Source organism: Castor canadensis, chromosome 6 (assembly GCF_047511655.1).
Source record: "Castor canadensis chromosome 6, mCasCan1.hap1v2, whole genome shotgun sequence".
Taxonomy (NCBI): Eukaryota; Metazoa; Chordata; class Mammalia; order Rodentia; family Castoridae; genus Castor; species Castor canadensis.
In genome coordinates this window covers 84,176,456-84,195,497 of record NC_133391.1, presented here as the reverse complement: position 1 = coordinate 84,195,497, position 19,042 = coordinate 84,176,456, and the positions used below count along the sequence as shown (strand labels likewise).

Below are 19,042 nucleotides of genomic sequence, written 5' to 3'. Positions count from 1 at the left end.
AGAAGGAACGTGGGGAAAACTCAGCCCCTGTAAATCGTGGGCTGCGGGGGCTAGAATGACACTGACTGCTGGCCTCAACTCCTGCAAAGCGGTCTCTCATGTCACAGAAGCCTCCTGAGGTCTTCCTCCTGCCTGTGCTGTGGGAGGCAGGCGCGGGGCGGGCCTGGCGGGAGGCGTATTGTGATTGGGCGCCGGGGGGCCCGCCCCCTCATCCCGGCGCGTCGAGAGGGGGCGGGGCCAGCCGCCTGCCCAGCTCCCGGGCTGCGGGCGCCTATTGACCCAACGGCAGCAGAGCGGCCGCTGTCTCCTGATCGTGGCGGGCGGTACTCGAGCTCCGAGTGTCGCTGGAAAACCGGTGCTTCCTTTCGCAGCTGCCGCCGCCATCTCCGCGTTTTCGGGGTGGGAAGGAAGGGGGGAGTGCTCACGGCTGCAGCTGGAGCGGGCTTCTCTCCGGGGACGGTCCTCTCCTCCTTGCTGTCCTTTTCCTCCTCCCTGCTCCTCTGCCGCCGCCCGCCCCCTGCACCCTCCCGTGCAGCCCGGGTCCGGGGGAGGAAGGTAGGGGCGCCGGGTGGCGGGAGACGCTGGAGAGCAGACGCGCACGCTGAGGAAACTCCTGCTGGATCTGTGCGCCCCGGCGCCCAGGGTGCACCCCGGCCCGGGCTGGGCGGTGGCGGCAGCAGGAAGGGGCTCAGTCGGGGGAGGCGGGGACGGTGCTGCGGGGGCGGGCTCGGCTGTCCCGGCGCTAAGTTGTGGGTCCGGGCTCCTCCGGTTCCAGTTCCTTCTCCCCTCCGCTCCTCCGACCTTAGCTCCGCACTCTCCGCCCCGAGCCGCCGAACCCGCGCGTTCTCTGGGTGAAGAGGGCACGCCTGCCCTCGTCGAGAAAACTTTTCCTGCCGACTCAGTGGGGCGGCGGTGGCAGGAAGTCCGGGAGCGACCTCTCCTTCGCGGGCCTGGCGCGCCCGACCGGGTGTCGGTGCTGATCTAGAGATCAAGTTCGTGGGAGCCCCTTCCCGGTTGCAGGCCAGTCCAGCCTCGAGAGGGACGCCCAGCCCAGGGGAGGACAGCCGGCCAGGGCGCAGGCCAAGGGCGCGTGCTGGCGCCGGAGTCGAGGTGCGGAGCGCAGCCGGGACCCGCATTGGCACCCGACAGCGCGGAGAGTGCGCAACCCCGAAGCAGGGAGCCTTCGGCGTTGGCTTCCTGGAGTCCACAGTCCGCCGTCTCCTCCGGGTGAGGACAGTGTTCTGGCCCCGAGTCTATCGAGGAAAATGAAGTTGAGCCGCCAGTTCACCGTGTTCGGCAGCGCGATCTTCTGTGTGGTGATCTTCTCGCTCTACCTGATGCTGGACAGGGGTCACCTGGACTACCCTCGGGGCCCGCGCCGCGAAGGCTCCTTTCCGCAGGTAGGCACCTGGCCGCCAGGGCGCGGGGGAGACCTGGGGGCCTGTAGTTACCAGCTGCTCTGCGACTTCCTCGCGCCATAGCTCAGCTCCCGGGCAGGGTGAGGCCGAACACGAGGGGGTTTCGAACCTCTTCCAGCCTGGGCTTTGCATTGCTGGGTCCACTGTGACCGCGACTCGGTGTCTCCTCTCCGGCGCGCCGAGTTAACAAAGTGCTGGGTGGCGTGCGGTGGCAGCATAGCGCTCGGGTAAGTGGCCATGTTCCTGCACTGGCACCCGGGCCTGTGGAAGGGGCCTCTGTCACCTGCTGGCTGGGGACCGGGCGCAGCAGGAGGCGCCCCCTCGTCAGCATGGAGCCTCAGTATCTTTGTAAGTAATCCCTGGGCTCCCACTGGGTTAAACTGCCGGTGGCAGCCCAGACCTCCTGCGCGCACAGAGTCCCGGAAATTGATCAAACACATCCCACCTGGGCGTTTTGCTTTTTCCTACTTCCACTGTCTATTAAGAGAGAAAAGTTTATTTCGTGTTGAGGCCCTTTTAGATGTGGATCGTAGATAGAGTTGATTTTAGTGTTGTCATTCTTAAGCTGTTATTACGTGGGGTTTGTTTGGAGCCAGCGTGGGGAGCCAAGTGGGGAAAGCGTGTGTTATACTCCTGCCGGAAGCTGTGGGGCGCTCAGTTCTGTGCCGGGTGGCCAAATCTGCAAATGAGTTGATTAAACAACCCGTCTGAAATCTTTTATGTAAAGTAACTAAAAGTAAGCAAAACTGACACAACCTGTTCTATTTGAGGGTACAGTGCAGCGAGTGCGAGGTCAGTTTGTAGCTCTTTGCCAATGACTGGAAATTTTAATAAAAGGTATTGTGTGGTGTGCTCTGTAGTGAATGAACCTGAAGAACCCAAATGCTGACAAGCTTATCTAACAACTCGTTTGCTTACAGATTGAAAAACCTAGAAGGTGACCAAATCCATTTTTAAATGTTTTTCTTTGTGACTGTATGAATGACCAAAACATATCCTTGCCATTTCATTCTAGGGCTAATGGTTTGGGTTTGAGATGAAAGTACAAACTTTACCTGAATTATTCAAGTGAAAAAGATCTTTGTAATGGATCCTGTCGCCAATACAGAGTGCTCAAAATATTTTGTAGATGATCAGTATTAAAAATCTTGTTGAGACAGATGTTACATTTTTTTTAAAGCTTCTGCTTCTCCTAGGTGATGTGAAAGAGAAAATACATTGCAAGCCCTGAGTTGACTTTAAATCTTGAACTTAGAGTTTGCCTAGTGCTTGTTGATGAGGTAGGGAAAAACAGTTTGAGAAAGGTAAAATCCTCTGTAGCCAGAGCACAAGGTCTCTAAGCTTCATTTGATATGTATAATTTGGGGTTTAAATTTACTGCAGTTTCTCTCTCCCCCCAACATAACCTCATTTTCAGAATTTTCTCCACTTACAGGAAAAATCATAAAAACTGATATATTTCGTTTAAAGTTTTTGCTTGAGTAATGGCCTTTGGCTTTGGCTTGGTGGTCACTTGGAAATGATTTATGCAAACATCTGCATGGGGTTCTCTGGCAACCTTGACATTTTCTTCTGTTTCTAAAGAAGCGAGTGACTCATTCAGTTACTGGAATTGTTAGGCAAAGTTAATTCCACTATTTTAATATCCATCCTTAGTACCCCTTGAAGAGCTTAAGTTCTGCTTAAAGTGTAAAGCATCTGATGGAAAGTGACTGGAAGAGAAGGGCCTACATACGTTTTATGTGCAAGGAGAGCTGGTTTGGAAGGTGAAGCTTTGTGTACTTGATGTTGCCCTTTTCAGATTTTCACTGTAGGAAAAAAGTGCTCTGATGGTTTAGTGTTTGATGGGCCACTGGGTCCCCAAGTAGATAGACTTTATAAGCTATCTATAAGCTTATAGAGGTAGACTGTAAACTTAACTCTTATGTATTTGACATTATTAGCCTGTGTTCCTATAAACTTGGTTCCCACAACCACCACCCAGTAGGTGTGGAAACTGAGGCACAGGGAGATTACCTTGTATAAGGTCCCACAGCTAAAACCTGAGATTTGAACAGCCTTTCCAGTTTAGTGTCTTAGCCCTGTACTGTCCTGACAATGCCTGTGGTTCAGGTTCCAGCCTGCTTAGGGAAAGACCTGATGTAGAATATAAACAATGTTACCCTGTGATACCTTAGCTTAACTTTTTTTCAAAGGAACTTTTATTATGAAGTCCTAAAGAATGTAGCCCTTTTCTGAAACATTAAGTGCTTGAGATTTATATCTTCCCCAGAATGTCTTCTAGTTTACTTCACAGCCAAACATTATAATGAAAACCAGTATGTAGCATAGCATCCAGCATGTGAGTTGATTTAAAAAAATTTTTTTTCACTACTTCTGACTATATGTTCATCTTAATTTAACAACACTACCCAGCATAACAAAAATATATTGCAATATACTTCTTTGGCAAGTTTGGGCCCTGAAGTCCTGCACTGTAGTAGTGTCAATATAGCCATTCACTAAATACCATTTTTAGTGTCTAGTAGAGTAATGTATCTGAAAAGGTATTGAATTTCTCCATATTGTCCATTTTAGTTTTCTTTCATGTGATATGAACTTCAGTAAGGTATAAGATCTATTTTGTAAGCAAGTGATTTTTAAGACCATCTTAGACTAAGAGAAATCTATTTTCTGTTTTGGGGCGTTTTTCTCTCCTCAAAGCTATGTTTCTGTCACTTGACCATACTCTGGGTCATGAGTGGACTCAGTCAGGGTGCTCCACTTTCATGCTGGAGCAGTTTTCTGCCTCTTACAATAGTTTTTGGAGGGTTTTCCCCTGTGCTTCCAGAAAGAATTCCTTTGAGGGCTAGAGGCAACATGCGGCCTTCTTTTTTAGTTTATATATATTTTTCAGGATTAATAAATCTCAGCTAAAAATTAATAAAAAATTCCACTATGAATGAGAGGCTGGACAGGGCCTAATGTCTTGAAAATGCATTATTGTACACTGTAATACTTTGAGAAGATTGTAAGGAGAGCATTGTTACATGTTTCTCTATGTAATATGAAAGTCTTCCATCATTCCAACAGGCAGATTTTACAAGTTACTATGTGCAGATTTTATAAGTTACTTACTATCTGTTTATCTTACTTAAGACCCTTTGTGGTTGGATCCAGAGAACTAAAAGTAACAATTTTTTTTAACGAAATTTGTTAACAAATTTGTTGTTAAAAATAACAAATCAGGTTTTGTGTAACTAATAATCAGTGTTTAACTCTTGTAGTATATGGAATAAATGTTAACTTTTGAATGTCTCTGCAGAAGCTGAGAGAGAAGAAAAATGTTAAAGAGGAGTTCACATTTAACCTTTGGGCTCAGATAATATTTATCAAATGAGAAAATTATAATGTCTTTAAGTATTTGATTGAAAGCCATTCAAAGGCAAGGACTTTTATGCCTTTTAAAAATCTTTTATTGTGAGCTGTAATGCACATATAGAAATGTGTTTAAATGCTTAGAACACTATTATTTTTTGAGTCCAACTCAGTAGATATTAATAAACATTGACTCATGGCAGTAAGTAGACCATAATCTCCCAGTTATTTTTTTGTTTTCATAAATCTGTAAATCTTAAGAATGACATAAAAGAAAAATATGATCTTCCACCTCTTCCTCCAGTCCACTCTATTTAAAAACCATAGCACTTGTTGCTGTGGTCTTTTCAGGCTTGTGTAGGGGAGTTTGTCTCTTCTTGTGATGTAATGCTTGAAATCTATGACTTTTGGGAACTGGTGGAACTTTGATTGTGGTGGCAACCGGCAGTTAGGAATTCAAGAACTTTAAATCCTCTCGAGGCTAGTCTCCTCCATTCCCTCCTGAGTTTAGCATCCTATGGGACTCTGCCCAGGCTGTCTGAGACTTAAGCTTCAGAGGAGCCAACTGGGCCAGACTTTGACTGCATCTGGTCTGAAGGTTTTAATTTATTATTTTTAAATTGATTTGAATGTTTCATTCCCAGATGAGGGAACAATATCAGGCCCTGAACAAATATATTTGTCTCATAGAGATGTCATAATTGTATTTATTGGAAGAGATTGTCTCTGTTACTCATTAATTAGCATAAGGGACATTTGGACTATGGACAGAATGTTGGTAAAAGTGATCACTTGTATTTGTTGTTTGCACACTGATCCAGATACTGCTTTTTGTGACAGCTATTAAAAACTTACCTTTATTTTAAAGACTGAAATGAGTAGCTGTTTCCATTCAACAGTCTCTGTTTCCCCCTTTCCACAGAGGAAAATTTTAAGAACATGGGAGGATATTGAACAGCTCTGGTGATCTGTGGTTGCTGGATTATAAAGATCTCATTGCATTTTTGGCCCCTTCTGTCTTAGTGGGCAAATTCCTGGTAGCAGCAGCTTTTGTAAGAGTTCATGTAGAACTAAAGGAAGGAACTTTCAAGTAGTGAGCTTTGCTGATTCTTACAGTTGTTACTAGGACGTTAATCAGGAGAGGAAGTAGAACATTTAACATGGGTTTCTGTTTCAGTTCTCAAGCCAAGCTGCTAATTTTGAGGTTGAAACTATGTTTAGGTTTAAACAGGTTTTGAGGGTTGATTGTACTGTAATGGAGCTCATACATCATGCTTTAGTGAGTGTGGCTAAATTTGCCTTGTGATAGAGAAGTCATTTGACTTGAAAGAACACTGTCTCTTGAGGTCTTAGGCTTTTGGTTGAGTAGTTCAGATAATATTTTCTGTACTTTGATGCAGAGAAATGCATGTAAGTATGTTAAAAATATTTTAATGTTAATTTTCTACATCTACCATATTGTTAACTAAGGTAAGATCAACCTTGAAGCACTCTAGTTTAAAACTGTATGTACTCTGACTTTCCCTGCCTCTACTCTAGGGTCTTACAACCCCCTTGCTATTGACATTTTGGAGGGAGAGGTTTTGGGTGCTGGGGCTGTCTTGTGCATTGTAGGGTGTTTAGCAGAACACTTGCTGTCTCTGCAGTATATGCCAGCAGCACCTTTCTCTTTTTCTTCTCCCAGTTGTAACATCAAAAGTATCTCCAGACATTGCTAAATAGCCTCTCATGGTGTGGGAGGGGAGAATTGTCCCCATTGAAAATCAGTTTAGTTGCAATCCACACAAAAGCCTATTCTTTTTGTCCAATTTACTTTCTTTGCATTTTAGGAAAGAGTGATCGAAAAGTTTAATTCTAATATTCAAAAGGGATAATTAGCTTTTTTCCATTCTTGAACTGTATTCTTCCTCTAGATCTGCAAAATTCAGTTACATATTTAGGATTCTAATTCTCAGTATGTTACGTAAAACATAAGGATAGATTATGTTCGTATACAAGTTAAAGAAAAAAGATTATTACAATAGAACCTATTTTTTTTTTTTAATCTTTGCCAATTGGACATATACTTTCTGAGAAAAGCATATGGTCAGGTCATAGTAAGTAGATCATCCTTTATTTTCTACAAGCTAATTTAGAGGTTGGAATAGTCCCAATTTATTCCCTCTTTTTAGCATAGGAAGATAAGATATTTTGATCAGTGATAGGTAGTATAAAAATCATATGCAAAAAGGATTTTAAATTCTGACATGTTCTCAGACAGGCTGTTTGCTTTTTCCAGTGTATCCCTTCATTTTATTTATGTTAAATCTGATGGTTCTAGCTGTCTCATTTTGTGTACCTTCTTATCATGAGAGAATGCAGGGAAAGTGGGAAATAGACTTCTCTACTTTATTTTGTCTTCTAAATAGCACTTTAAAAAAAAAAAAGAAAGGTGGATAGAGGTGGCTGCAAGAAAATAATGAGGTTTTTAGCAAATATCTTTCTTCTCTTTTGTGCTGAAGGCCTCTGGTCTTGAACTCTGCCTAAGTCAGCCAACTATGGGCCAAATTGGCCTGCCACCTATTTTTGTAGGTGTATGAGCTAAGAATGGTCTGTTTTTTAAGAAGAATTTTTAAATGGTTAAATACTGTTTCGTGGCACAGCTGTGACCATTTGTCTATGAATCCTGTCTGGCTACTTTCACACTATAATGGCAGAATTGAATAGTTGGGACAGAAACTGTCTGGCCCACCTAACTTAAAATACTTACTATCTGGCATTTTTTTTCAGGAAAAGTTTGCCAATTCTTGATTTAAACTGTATTTCTTTATCACCAGAGACAAATAGTGTGGTTGGATCTGCTGAAGAAAGATCTGTTAATTGAAAACATACAAAATTCTCGTAAACTGTTTATTAAATCAGCGTTCGTCAATTTTGTGTTTTTAGTGTGAGGTTTAAAACTCATCTGAATGTTTCCTAGACTTCCAGATACCCTAGGGGGAACTTCTGTGATAGAGCAGGGGCATGTTTGATGTATTTAAATAGTTTTCCTTTTGTCACCTGAAGGTTTTTCTAGGGGACTGTTCTAGGAATAGGGGTTCTGGACCATGAACTATGCAAAACTGATATATAACTTCAGAATTGAAAACCATGACTTTGTAATGTTTTAGATCTGCTGTAACTCCTAGATGGCCTGAATTCAGAGCCCCATCTGAGTGTTTGGGTGAGTCAGTGCTGTGGAAGAGCTTTATAAGCTATAAGTACAGCTCAGGACCTGGCAGTTCTGTCTGTGATCCCCAGGGCTGCCCAGCTTCAGGGAAAGAGAACAACCAGACTGTTAGCAGAGTTCCTAAATGGCTATTCTGCTTATCAAGGAGTCGTTAGTTCCTGCTAATTTTCATCACTCTTAAGGATTATGTGTCACTCTCTTCTTTTTTATGTCCTTAGAAATTATAGCATCATCTTTAAATAGCAGTACACTTAGTCTGAACCAAATGAGTGCAGTGCATCTTATTGAGTAGTGTTTAAGGATAGTGTTAAGTACAATTTTTAAGTACTCTTGTTTTTCATTTTTAAATGTATGCATTTATGCATTTTCACATGTAAGTGGATTTCCCACTGATCCAGAAAAATTAAATACCTTTTTCTGAAGAGTAGAGCAGTCCCCAAATTTGACCTTTTGCTATGAACCCCATTGTTCTGAATCGGGGGACTGGGGAGGTGGGGTCTTCACCATTGAATTTGTTTTTTAAACACTTAGTGTTTATAAAAGTATAAATGTATACAGACTTAGAATTCAAATGGTATACAAGAGTATACCTTGACAACTGAGTTAGTCTTTCCTCCTTCCTCATCCAGTCTATTCTTCTCTGAGTTCTGAACATTTCTTTATTGATCCGTAAGTGGTTCCCTACCTAACCCTAAGTATGTATTTGTGTATCTTAAAATTTTTGTTCCATTTTGAGCTTCTGCTTCCCTTTAGAAAAATGAGGAATTCTTCCTCTTTCCATTTTGTAAAAGTTAGTTTCATATTTAGCCCTCCTGTTTGATATACCTTAACAACTTTGAATGATATAATTTTATTTGTTTTCTTGACCCATCTTTAGATACAACCATTTAATTAATATGATCCATCCAATTTCAGATACAACATCTTGACTCCCAACTGTCTCAGATGAGGAAGTTGGCATTTCTCATTCTTCTTCCACTCATTTCCCTTCTGTCTCTTCATTTTCTTTTCCCTTGAGCCATCAGTTCTTTTATATCCACAAGCCTTATGTCATCTGCATTTCATTCTAGGATTGAGTGTCTTACATACATATGACTATCAGTTAACAAAAGTTGCAAGCCAATAAACAATGGATACACAATTTCATTTAGAAGGAATACATTCAAGAGAATTATTATGTAGTAGATATTAAACAGCTTTTCATTTTTCCTGTCTGTTTCTGATTCCTTTCCCTTTTCCTTACTGACAGAGGAAATGGGAGTTACTGAATCCTTTCTATTGAATCTCATTATTTTAAAAATAGTTTTACAACTCAGTGTGCATCAATATTTTGGTTGCTGTATCTTTATAGGGTTGAAAATATGAAGTCTTATCATTTGTTTGTTTATTTTTGTGGTTCACAATATTTACTCAAATTGCCATTTTTCCTCCAGGGCTGGTAGTGTTGCATTTCTTCTTTTGTGGGAAGCCCTTTCCCATTGGGGTGAGAAAATTGGTCTGAAGTGCGTCTTTTGCAGCAATCCCTCTTTCATACCATGGTTGTGGAGGAATGTGGAATTTTCATGGTTTTGGTATTGGTGGTAACATTTTACCTGTGGAGTGCTACAGGATCAAAGTCAGATTGTAAATCATTCTCAGAATAATATTCTATAATAAAAAAGTCCTGAATTTGCATTTTTTAGAATCCATAAAACAGTCATTCTTTTTAACAGCCACCAACATCCCAGAAAAGTCATACATATGAAAAAGTTAGGTACAGAATTGTAGAGTAGGGATAGGGAGGGACCTTCCAGGTCAGTTGATTTAATCTTTGATTTTTCAGGTAAGAGCACTGAGCCACATAGACTAGACCTCACAGTTTGCCCAGTCATAGAGTAGCTGGGACATGCATTTTGACCTATAATTGAATGGCTTTTTTGATGTTCCATCCCAAGCCTCTGTTTCAGAATTTACTATGTGTTAAAAACTACAGAAATTAGGATAGACATGCAGGTATGTATCTTGCCTTGAAAGAGCTTCGTAAGTTATTTTGGGAAATAGAATTACCATATGTGAAACAATTAGAGATAATTAAGTGCTAGTTAATTATTCATTGGAAGAGTTAAAGAGATTAGAATGGTGCTGGGCACATATTAAATGCTCAATAAATGCTAATTATTACCAATGGACAGACATTTATAATATACCTATTTTGTACCAGGTACTTTTGTATATTCTGGTGAAAAAGAATAAAATAATAGAATAGGATAAAATAATAGTCTGTGATTTTGTTTTATGTTCTTGATATAAGTTTAAAGGCCTTAAAAAAAAAACTAAGTTCCGGCGATGGCCTAGTTCAGGTAAACCAATAGAGAAGGGAAAGAAGCTAAGCTTTTCTGATTGGACTTTGGAGACCCTTGCCTAGTATGAAGTACAGTGTTTCCTGAGTCTTGAAGTCCTGAAGGAGCCTCACACTTTGAGAAGAGGTGGGAAGAGTGGCTCGATTCAGAATCAGCCTTTGGTGCTTGTGAAAGCAGTTGGGAGAGCACAGTAGTTTGAGATAAGATAGTGAATCACCTGGCGAGTCGGTTGTGAGTTAGATGATAGGTAACCACCTTGAGTTATTCAGTATACTAGGCAACTGCTAAAGAAAAGAGAATTAATTTTGTAGAAAAATTTTAGACCTGGAAGGGAGCTAAGACAATATTCCCTCTAGGTTATTCTAGTAGCAGTGTGTAGGAAGACTCAGAGCAGGAAGGCAGCTAAGAAGCTGAGGTAATAGAGACATAAGGCAGAAAACTCTTACACCAGGATTGAATTGGCTGGAATCGAAAAGGAGAGAACTGTGGAGACATTGTGTAAAGTGAAGCACCAGGGCTTTCTAACAGGCTTCATAAAGGGTAGTGATGGGTGCCTTGAGTCAAGCATTTTCTTTACCCTGTCCCTTTGGGACATTGGAGACTGTGCTTTTTGCAGACAAATAGTTGGAAAGACAAGCTAGTGTGGGAAGCTAAGATCAGTTTCACTTACAATGAAGTGGATGTTAGTGGAAATAGCCAGGTAGGCTGCAGTGCTGAAATGAGAGATGAAGGAAGGGCTGTTGATCTGGGAGTCATCAGAGTGGAGAAAGAGTGAGCTCACTCTGGGACTGTGCTTCGCAAGGAGAGCAGACAGCCAAGTACATTTCTTATAGCCAAAAGCAACACTTTTTATATTAAGATTATTGTGCAGCAGATGTTAATAAAATAAAGCAGCTAGTCTTCAATTTGTCAGAAACCAGCTCATGGATCAGCATACCTAAGAAAAGATTAGAGTATAATAAGGAAGGATTTCAAAACAGCATTTCAGTAGGAGACTTATTAAAAAGACCCTTCTCATCTTTAGCATTATTTATGGGACTAAATCATGTTTTCTAGATGTAAGACAACATTATTTTGTGTATATGGGGGTGGTGAGGTGAAGATAGAGATACAGAGGTATACTTTAAAAATTATATGTTTAAAAGGTAACACCCCATTAAGAGGCTCCTAGCTCAAGGTTATTCTGAAGGTCACCCAGATTTCTGGAAATATTCTCCAAAACTGCTTCTTGTTTAGAGCATAGAAGAGCCCCTCTTGTTTGGTTGGTGACTGACCCACACACTGAAGAAGTAAGAATCACCGCCTGAAGAAGTAAGGCTACCTCTTGAAACCCGTTGGGCCAAATGACTGCAACGTAACATAAGAAGTATTGCTTGTGACTTTTAGGGAAGAAAATCTGATCAATAATTGTTAAAGGAAAACAAGTTTTGAGAATCCAAGAAGTATCCTTAACTCCTCTTTTGCAGCTGATGGTATATTTAGAAGTTTGTATTACTGTATTCTTTTATATGATGTGTCTTACTATTGATTACTGCCCATCTTGCCCTCATAGACCAGTTGGTTCAGATGGATTTTTATAAAGTAAGGCAATACGAAAAAAATTGTCAGACTTTACAATCTTTGGTGCTTGTAAAACGTAGTTGAGAAATTCAGGGTTTATAATAATTTGGAGGGGACTTACCTAAAAACATGTTTCCTAATAGTAAAGACCAGAAGGAACTTGTTCAGGAAATAATTCCTATAAATAAGATTGAAAAGGAGGCTGATTATCAACTTAATACAACCCCATTTTCAGAGACTCTCCCAAACTATTTGTATATGAAGAATGATCTCAGGCATGTCAATTGCATTTATTTTAATAGGCTAACACTGTTTAGGTTGATTGGTTTTTTCCATTACTGACAGTTATTCTCTTTTTAAATTGAAATTGTGTTTCTCACAATTACTCGTGTGAAATTACATGTTGACAGAACTTTTGTCAACAGATTCTAAGATACATGTACTAGATGCCCTTAATCTATGGGGAGTGAATTTAGGTAGTATAAATTGATAGTCCATAATTACCCCATGTTCAGAGACAGGCATATGTAAAAAAATATAAGGCAGATTACCAACACAGACTAGCAGTCATTGATGAGGTGGCATATTTAACCCCACGACCCTGGTTAGCTGGAAATTGTTGCTGCCTGAATGTGCATCTCATGAATTTTCATGTAAGTTCTTGGTGGGATACATTGTTGGAAGATTATCCCAGAGTGCCAAGTATAAGAATAGAGCTATATTAAAAATAAGTTTTAGGGAAAAAAAATCTGTGTTTTTTCAAATTCTACAAAAAAAGAGTAGTGATTTCATTGAACAGTTTGGGAAGTGCTGAATTAAAGATTCTATTAGTCAATAGTTGATTTGCTTAGTGCTACTTAATTGTAGTTATTAAATGGATTTGTAATAAAGTAATAAAACTGCATTTTATTAAAATATTTTATAATCCAGACATTTTGTCCTACTTACAATCTCTTCCTCCTGTAACTGTTTTGACAAGGGAATCTCACTTTATATGATAAATTGGTGCCTAAAATGTTGCCTCGAGTTCCTGTGCAGCCTTATCGGGCTAGTGCAGGTGGGCCCATATGGTTTTAACCTGAACATACATCTGGAAACTTCCAGGGTGGAAATGGAGCCTTTTCCTGAAGCTTGCAGAAAGTGCCAGCAGCCGAAGTTCCAACCAAGTTCCTACCTATTCCAGCTAGGGCTGGGATTCCTCACAGTGTTTCTGACAGTTGGTTAGTGGTCGCCTAGGTGTAGTCAGGTTGCCTAGGTGTGTCAGGACACGGTAGGAGTGTCCAGATCCTCTCCTCACATTTTGCGCACTTGTTATTTACCTGCACCTGAGTGATGTGTGTTACAGTCATAGGCAGGTGTGAGATTTATGAATGATTTTCTGGGACTATGTGTGTTGGGCCAGTGTTTTGGTAAGGTATTACGTAATTAAGTAGTCTTTATACTGACACGACCAAGGCATTTACTTCTTTGAATGGGCAAGTGGCTGCACAAAGACAATACTGTGAAAAAAATTCAGGCATGTTAAAGCTCTAGTTCTGGAAAATAGCATTAGAAAGTCATTTGTAACTGTATATTGTGGCTTGTTGATGGAGAGGTAGGAATATACACAGAAATGTGGCCATGGCCCCAGTTCACACTTTCTCTTTTTGTCCTTTTCACATCTTCATGGGTGAAGTGGGCACTTGTCATTTTATCAAACCCCAAAGCCTTCCTGTTAGGTGCCCGAGATCTGCTTTAATAGCAGGATTTTCCTGTTCAGGTTGAGTAGTGGATGACTAACCAGGGACGGCTACAATAGTTATGGTACCCTGCTAGAAATGGTACCCTCTTTTACCAAATTACAGAACCTATATTTAGCTCGAGTACAGTGGCTCTTAATTGAGAACGTGTAAGAATTGCTTGGTGAGCCATTTAAAGTGATAACAAGCAGATCGGTGCATGCTCGCTGGGTAATCCCATTTGTACCCATTGCTTGACATTCATATTTATATTGGCCATGCAAGTTTATATATTTTGCTTTGACTTTTCTCCTGAGTTCTAGACTTGCATGTTTACTGATACCACTATTCAGATACCTGATAGTTGCACAGTACAACATATTCCCCTCCATCTGCCTCATGTTCCTCTAAAATGCTACCCCTCATCCTCCCATTTGTCCTTGCAAAAACTAAGAGGCCAGTTTTTCTTCCTTTCCTGTCCCTCCCATTGCTAGTCTATCCATCTTGTCCCAGCATTCCCTGTTCTACCTTCTTGCCCTGGTCTAAGCCATCATGGCTTTTCCCTGGCAAACTATAGTCATCTCTTACTCTGCTTGTCTCACCAGATGTCTAGAGTGGCTTTGAAACATTTTATATTTATTGACACTAAAACCCTATCCAAGATGAAAGTGTTGATGTTTCTTTCCCTGTAATTATTTTTAATCATAAAAGCTGACTCTGCCTTTCCTCACCTCATTTATGCAAAGAGAGGTGTAGCATCTTGTTTGACCAAGTTATACCCCTGGGAAACAGCTCATACAGGTTCACCCTCTGTTGCCCCATTGTGTGGGCTCACAGATCTCCAGTTCTTCTGATGCAGATTTGGGCAGACTTCTTAAAACATATTGCAAGTGTAAGGACACTTTCTAAGTTTTAGGGCCAACTTTTCCCCAGGTGTAGTAGTGTCCTATTGCTGCTGTAACCAACACAACTGAAAACAAAACAAAATGTTGTCTTATAATTCTGGAGGTCAGAAGTGTGAAGAAGCCTTACTGGACTAAAACCAGATTTTCTGCAGATCTGCTTTTTCCTTTCTGGAGCCTCTACAGGAGAATCCTTGCCTTTCCCAGCTTCTAGAAGATGACTGTATTCCTTGGCTCAAGGGTCTCTTCCAATACTAGCATCATTCGACTTCCTTCTTCTGTCTTCACCTCTTCTCCTCTGTCCTGATTCCCCCAGAGCCAGCCATTTAGCTAACAGACCTTTACCTTTATCTGGTGAAGGAAGTCATTAAAAAAAGATAATCACTATTTGTTGTTACATTGTGGGCACATTTAATGACAGAATCAGTACAGGGAAATCTCGATGTGGTGAATTGAAGTGTTAAGACTAACAGAATTAGGTTTGAAGGGATAAAAACAAATGAAAGGTGAGAGATCAGAAGTTCCGGACATATACATACACATTGGGGTGGAATTTTGTTTCTTTTGAATGCTACCATTAGTGGTTATATTATAAATATGTAATCATATTTCTTCTATAGTTCTCTTAACTAGAAACTTGATTTTATTGAGTGCAGATCTTATGTCACTATCATTTCAAAAAGCTTTCTGGCATCATCTTGAGGTCTCTGAATCCCCACATCAGGTGAAAGTCATAGCTTATTGGGTTGTGGGTAGTGAAAGCTGAAAACTTGTGGGTGTACTGTGCAGAATCCATAATCTTTAGCCTAGAAAAGGAGCCATGTATTTTACTCATGAGGCCATGATTATCACCCTGCGGCCAAGAATAGGCCAGGTTCATTTCTAAACAGTTTATTAAGCCACCCTATTAATTAGGGCTTTCTGTTCTTTTCTTACCTACTTTGTTTTCAATGAAGATTTGAACTTTTCTTTCTTAAAAGACTGTTAGTGTTTTGTTTTTATTTGAATTGTTTTTGGTATGGGTAATATGTCAAAAAAAAACATCTAATACTTCCTTGTTCTAGAAAATGTGACACTGTTTTTGTTCCCTTTTTTCTTCCAAGAAATATTTGAGATCCTCTTGTGCATGAGGCATTCTGCTAGGGACCAGAAACAATGAGGAACAAAATATCTATATTGTTTCTTTATTAACATACGGGTCCATTTAGTAAGGAAGAGGAGGGGAGATGTAATACATGAATAGAGTAGATAATTGTGTTAATGTTGCGCAGGAAACAACAAATGGTTGAGTTAAAGAATAACACAAGGAAGCCAATTTTAGATAGGATGACTAGGAAGGCTATGCAGAGGTGACAAATTGAGGCATTGTGTATAGAGAGGGTAGAGAGGAGCTGGCTTGGAAATAGGTTACAATCATGGAGAAAAGTTGGGAGAGAAAGGAGGACAGAGGAGAGGAGAGCTATGCATGTCTTTATTGACTGTGGTATACCAGAGTAGGTGTTTCTGGTTGTACCTTGTGGATATTTTAATTTTACTTGAAATGCAAGGTGAAACCAACCTTGGATGCTAAGAAGTATGTTGTAACTGAGTAGGGCGTGGATGGAGTATATAAGCATGCACGTCAGCTAAGAGGCTGCAGCACCAGGCTCGAAGAGATTATTGGTGACTTGAAGCCTTGTGTTAAGAGACAAGACGGACAGAGGTAGACCTACACAATGATTATGTTGGAGGTAGGTTGGGTGTGTGAGCGCCACTCATTGAAGTCTTGAGGATTAAAGTGGCTTTTGGGGAAGGGTGATTTTTGGGTTTAGGCTTGAAGTCTGAATAGAGATGTAAGGAAGGCGTTTGAATATATGGATCTGTTTTTCAGAGAAGAGGTTTCAGCAGGAGATATTAGTATGGGAGACATCATTACAACATGGAATTTGAGTCATGGATGGATGAGATCATGTTAGACAGTGTAGAGAGGGAACAGGGCTTAGGAGCTAACCTTGAGGCTTTCTAAATTTAGAGGTTGGAAGAGAAGTAGCCAGCAAAGGAGACTGATAAACAGTAGATAGGGGAAAAAAAAAAGCCCAGAAAAGCCAAGGACATGTTATACTGAGAATCAGTGAAGATGGTGTTTCCAGGGGAAGGAATTGTCTGCTTACTACCTGCTCCTTAACATGATAAAGTAAGGGCATAATATTTACCATCAGGCTTGAAATGTGGGAGGCCTTGGGGACTTTACAAGGGCAGCTTTGGTGGAATCGTGGGCAGGAAATGATTAGAATGGGTAGCAGCATGAATTTTAATTTGTAAGAAAGGAGGGATGATGAGTAGAGACTCTTAATAGTTCCTATACATCTATGAAGGAGCTGGGGGAGAGGCTGAAGAGAATATGGGATATTTTAATTAGGGTTCTACAGATTATTAGAACTGATAAGACACACACACACTCAGGATTTATTATGGCTCACTTGGTTATGGAGGCTGAAAAGTCACACAAAAGGCAAACCTGGAAAACCAAAGAAACTGGTAGTCCATGCCCGAAGGCTCTGAATCTGGGAAGCTGTGGTGTAACTCTCAGGTGGAGGCTTGAAGTTCTGAGAGCCTGGGACTAGTTGGTATGAGTCCTGGAGCCCAGACTGGAGAACCTGAACTTCTGGCTTCCAAGGACACGCTGGCTCTGGAAGAGAGAATAGGAATTTGTCCTTTTCTGCCTTTTGTTTCATCCAGGCCCCCAGCTGAATGGATGGCGTTGGCCCACATCGAGGATAGGATAGATCTTCTCCACTCAGTCTACTGGAAACACACACACACACATTATAGTCAATGCGAAACCTGGGTTTCCCTTTCAGCAGAAGAGGCAAAGGGCCTCAGTACCTACTGAAGCACTGAAAACCATTAATGCTTTAGTAGCTAGCTAGATCCCTTAGTCCATTCAAGTTGACACCCCAAATCAACTATCCCAGGGAGTTAAGAGAATCATAGGAATATGATTGACTTTTAAAAATCTATATAGGATATATTATATGGTAACATTTAATATTCATAGCATATGGATCCATTGATATGTTGACTATTTTTGCTCTATGAAAATGGTAATTTCTTGTAGTTTGGTATAATAGTATGTGCTATACTATAGAATGAAGTGCTTTTGGAAGGGGAATTTGATGGATCAGTGTTGAGGGGGTTTAACCAAAAGAACACAGCCTTTGAACAGTTGAGAGAGAAGGGCTTGGAAGTCAGTAGAGACTGGCCTTTTGAGGTAGGGAGAGGGGAAGTCACACGAATTTCAGTTGTAGTAAGAAAGAAGAAGATGTACAAATGTAGCTGAGCTTGAGTGACTCCAGGCCTCAGTAGCAAGTGTCATCCCTCGGGCAAATAATTATGTATTATGCTTAGATTTAGCTCTAAATACAGTCATTGATTTTGTTCATAGGATGGAGTGGATACTGATTCTATTCTACTTTGTAGCAGACTCTAAATTTGCTCTCTCAAATGTCTTTGATATTTCTGATTTTTTTCTTTTTGACTCACCAAAAAGCAGAGAAAATCAAATATGACCTTCTCCACTCCTCAGCAGTGCAGCACAGGGTATCCCTATAGAACTGATTAGCAAATCAAAGGATAAAGTGGTTTTCTCACAAGTGATTTTTCTGCCCTACAGAAAATTGTCTTTTTCAATATTACTATCAGCATTCTTTGACTTGTCTGCATAATTGAAACATTATCTATGATTTCTGTTGCTTTAATGCAGGCTGTGAGTGCATCCTTTTAAGGTCATGCCACTCCTTTCTGTTATGTGTACAGAATTTGCTATGAGGTGTATGTCAATAATTTTGACTGTTTGGAGGGAGATTTTATTCCACTGCACAATACAGTTTAAAATGATTTTCACTAGACTATTACACTGACATATCCCTAGGTCACAATTTTCTCCATGCACTTAATTTAGTATAGAATTCCAGGTACTGATCATTAATTGTATGTTTAGAGCTACAATGAGATTGAAAATTGTCTTTAATGTTGATAGGCTCCCTCTTCCTCTTCATGAAATATTCCCCAGTAATGTTTATTTTGAATAACTCCCTTATTCATCAGTTATGGGACCAGCACCATAGGAAAAGTGTTCCCAAGAGGGGTCCATTTCTCTCTCTGTGTACTTTTTGAGCAGTAGGCAGCACAGAAGGATCTGGAGAAGCGTATTAAAATCTGGCCCCAATGTATTAAAATTATAATAATGGAAAAATAAGAATAAATGTGGCATATTTAAAAATTCTGATATGATGGCATTTTAGACTAAGCTCAAGTTTTATGGAGATGGGTAGACTTACTAAAGGCAAGACAAATTGACAAGTTCTAATTCTCTTTGGAATAAGAACTTAATTTTCTGTTACCTGTGCAGTAGAAATTTCAACACTGAAATGGATTTGTGTCTTCAGTATTGGAAATATTCAACAGAATCTATCAGAAGTGATTTCAGGAAGCCACAGTCTGTTGTGTGTGATAATGAGTGAAGAAAAGTAGATTAGTCGGTGATGTACCTGACTCTCAA

At 40.6% G+C, this 19,042-nt stretch overlaps 1 protein-coding gene across 1 annotated transcript in view; it reads left to right on the top strand.

Annotated features, from left to right (window-relative positions):
• The first annotated feature begins 1,265 nt into the window (after positions 1 to 1,265).
• Man2a1 (mannosidase alpha class 2A member 1) overlaps positions 1,266 to 19,042 on the top strand; it is a 169,705-nt gene continuing 151,928 nt past the window's right edge. Inside the window, exon 1 of the mRNA XM_074076978.1 lies at positions 1,266 to 1,400. Coding sequence (XP_073933079.1) covers positions 1,266 to 1,400 — 135 coding nt within the window. The remainder of the gene's footprint in view (positions 1,401 to 19,042) is intronic.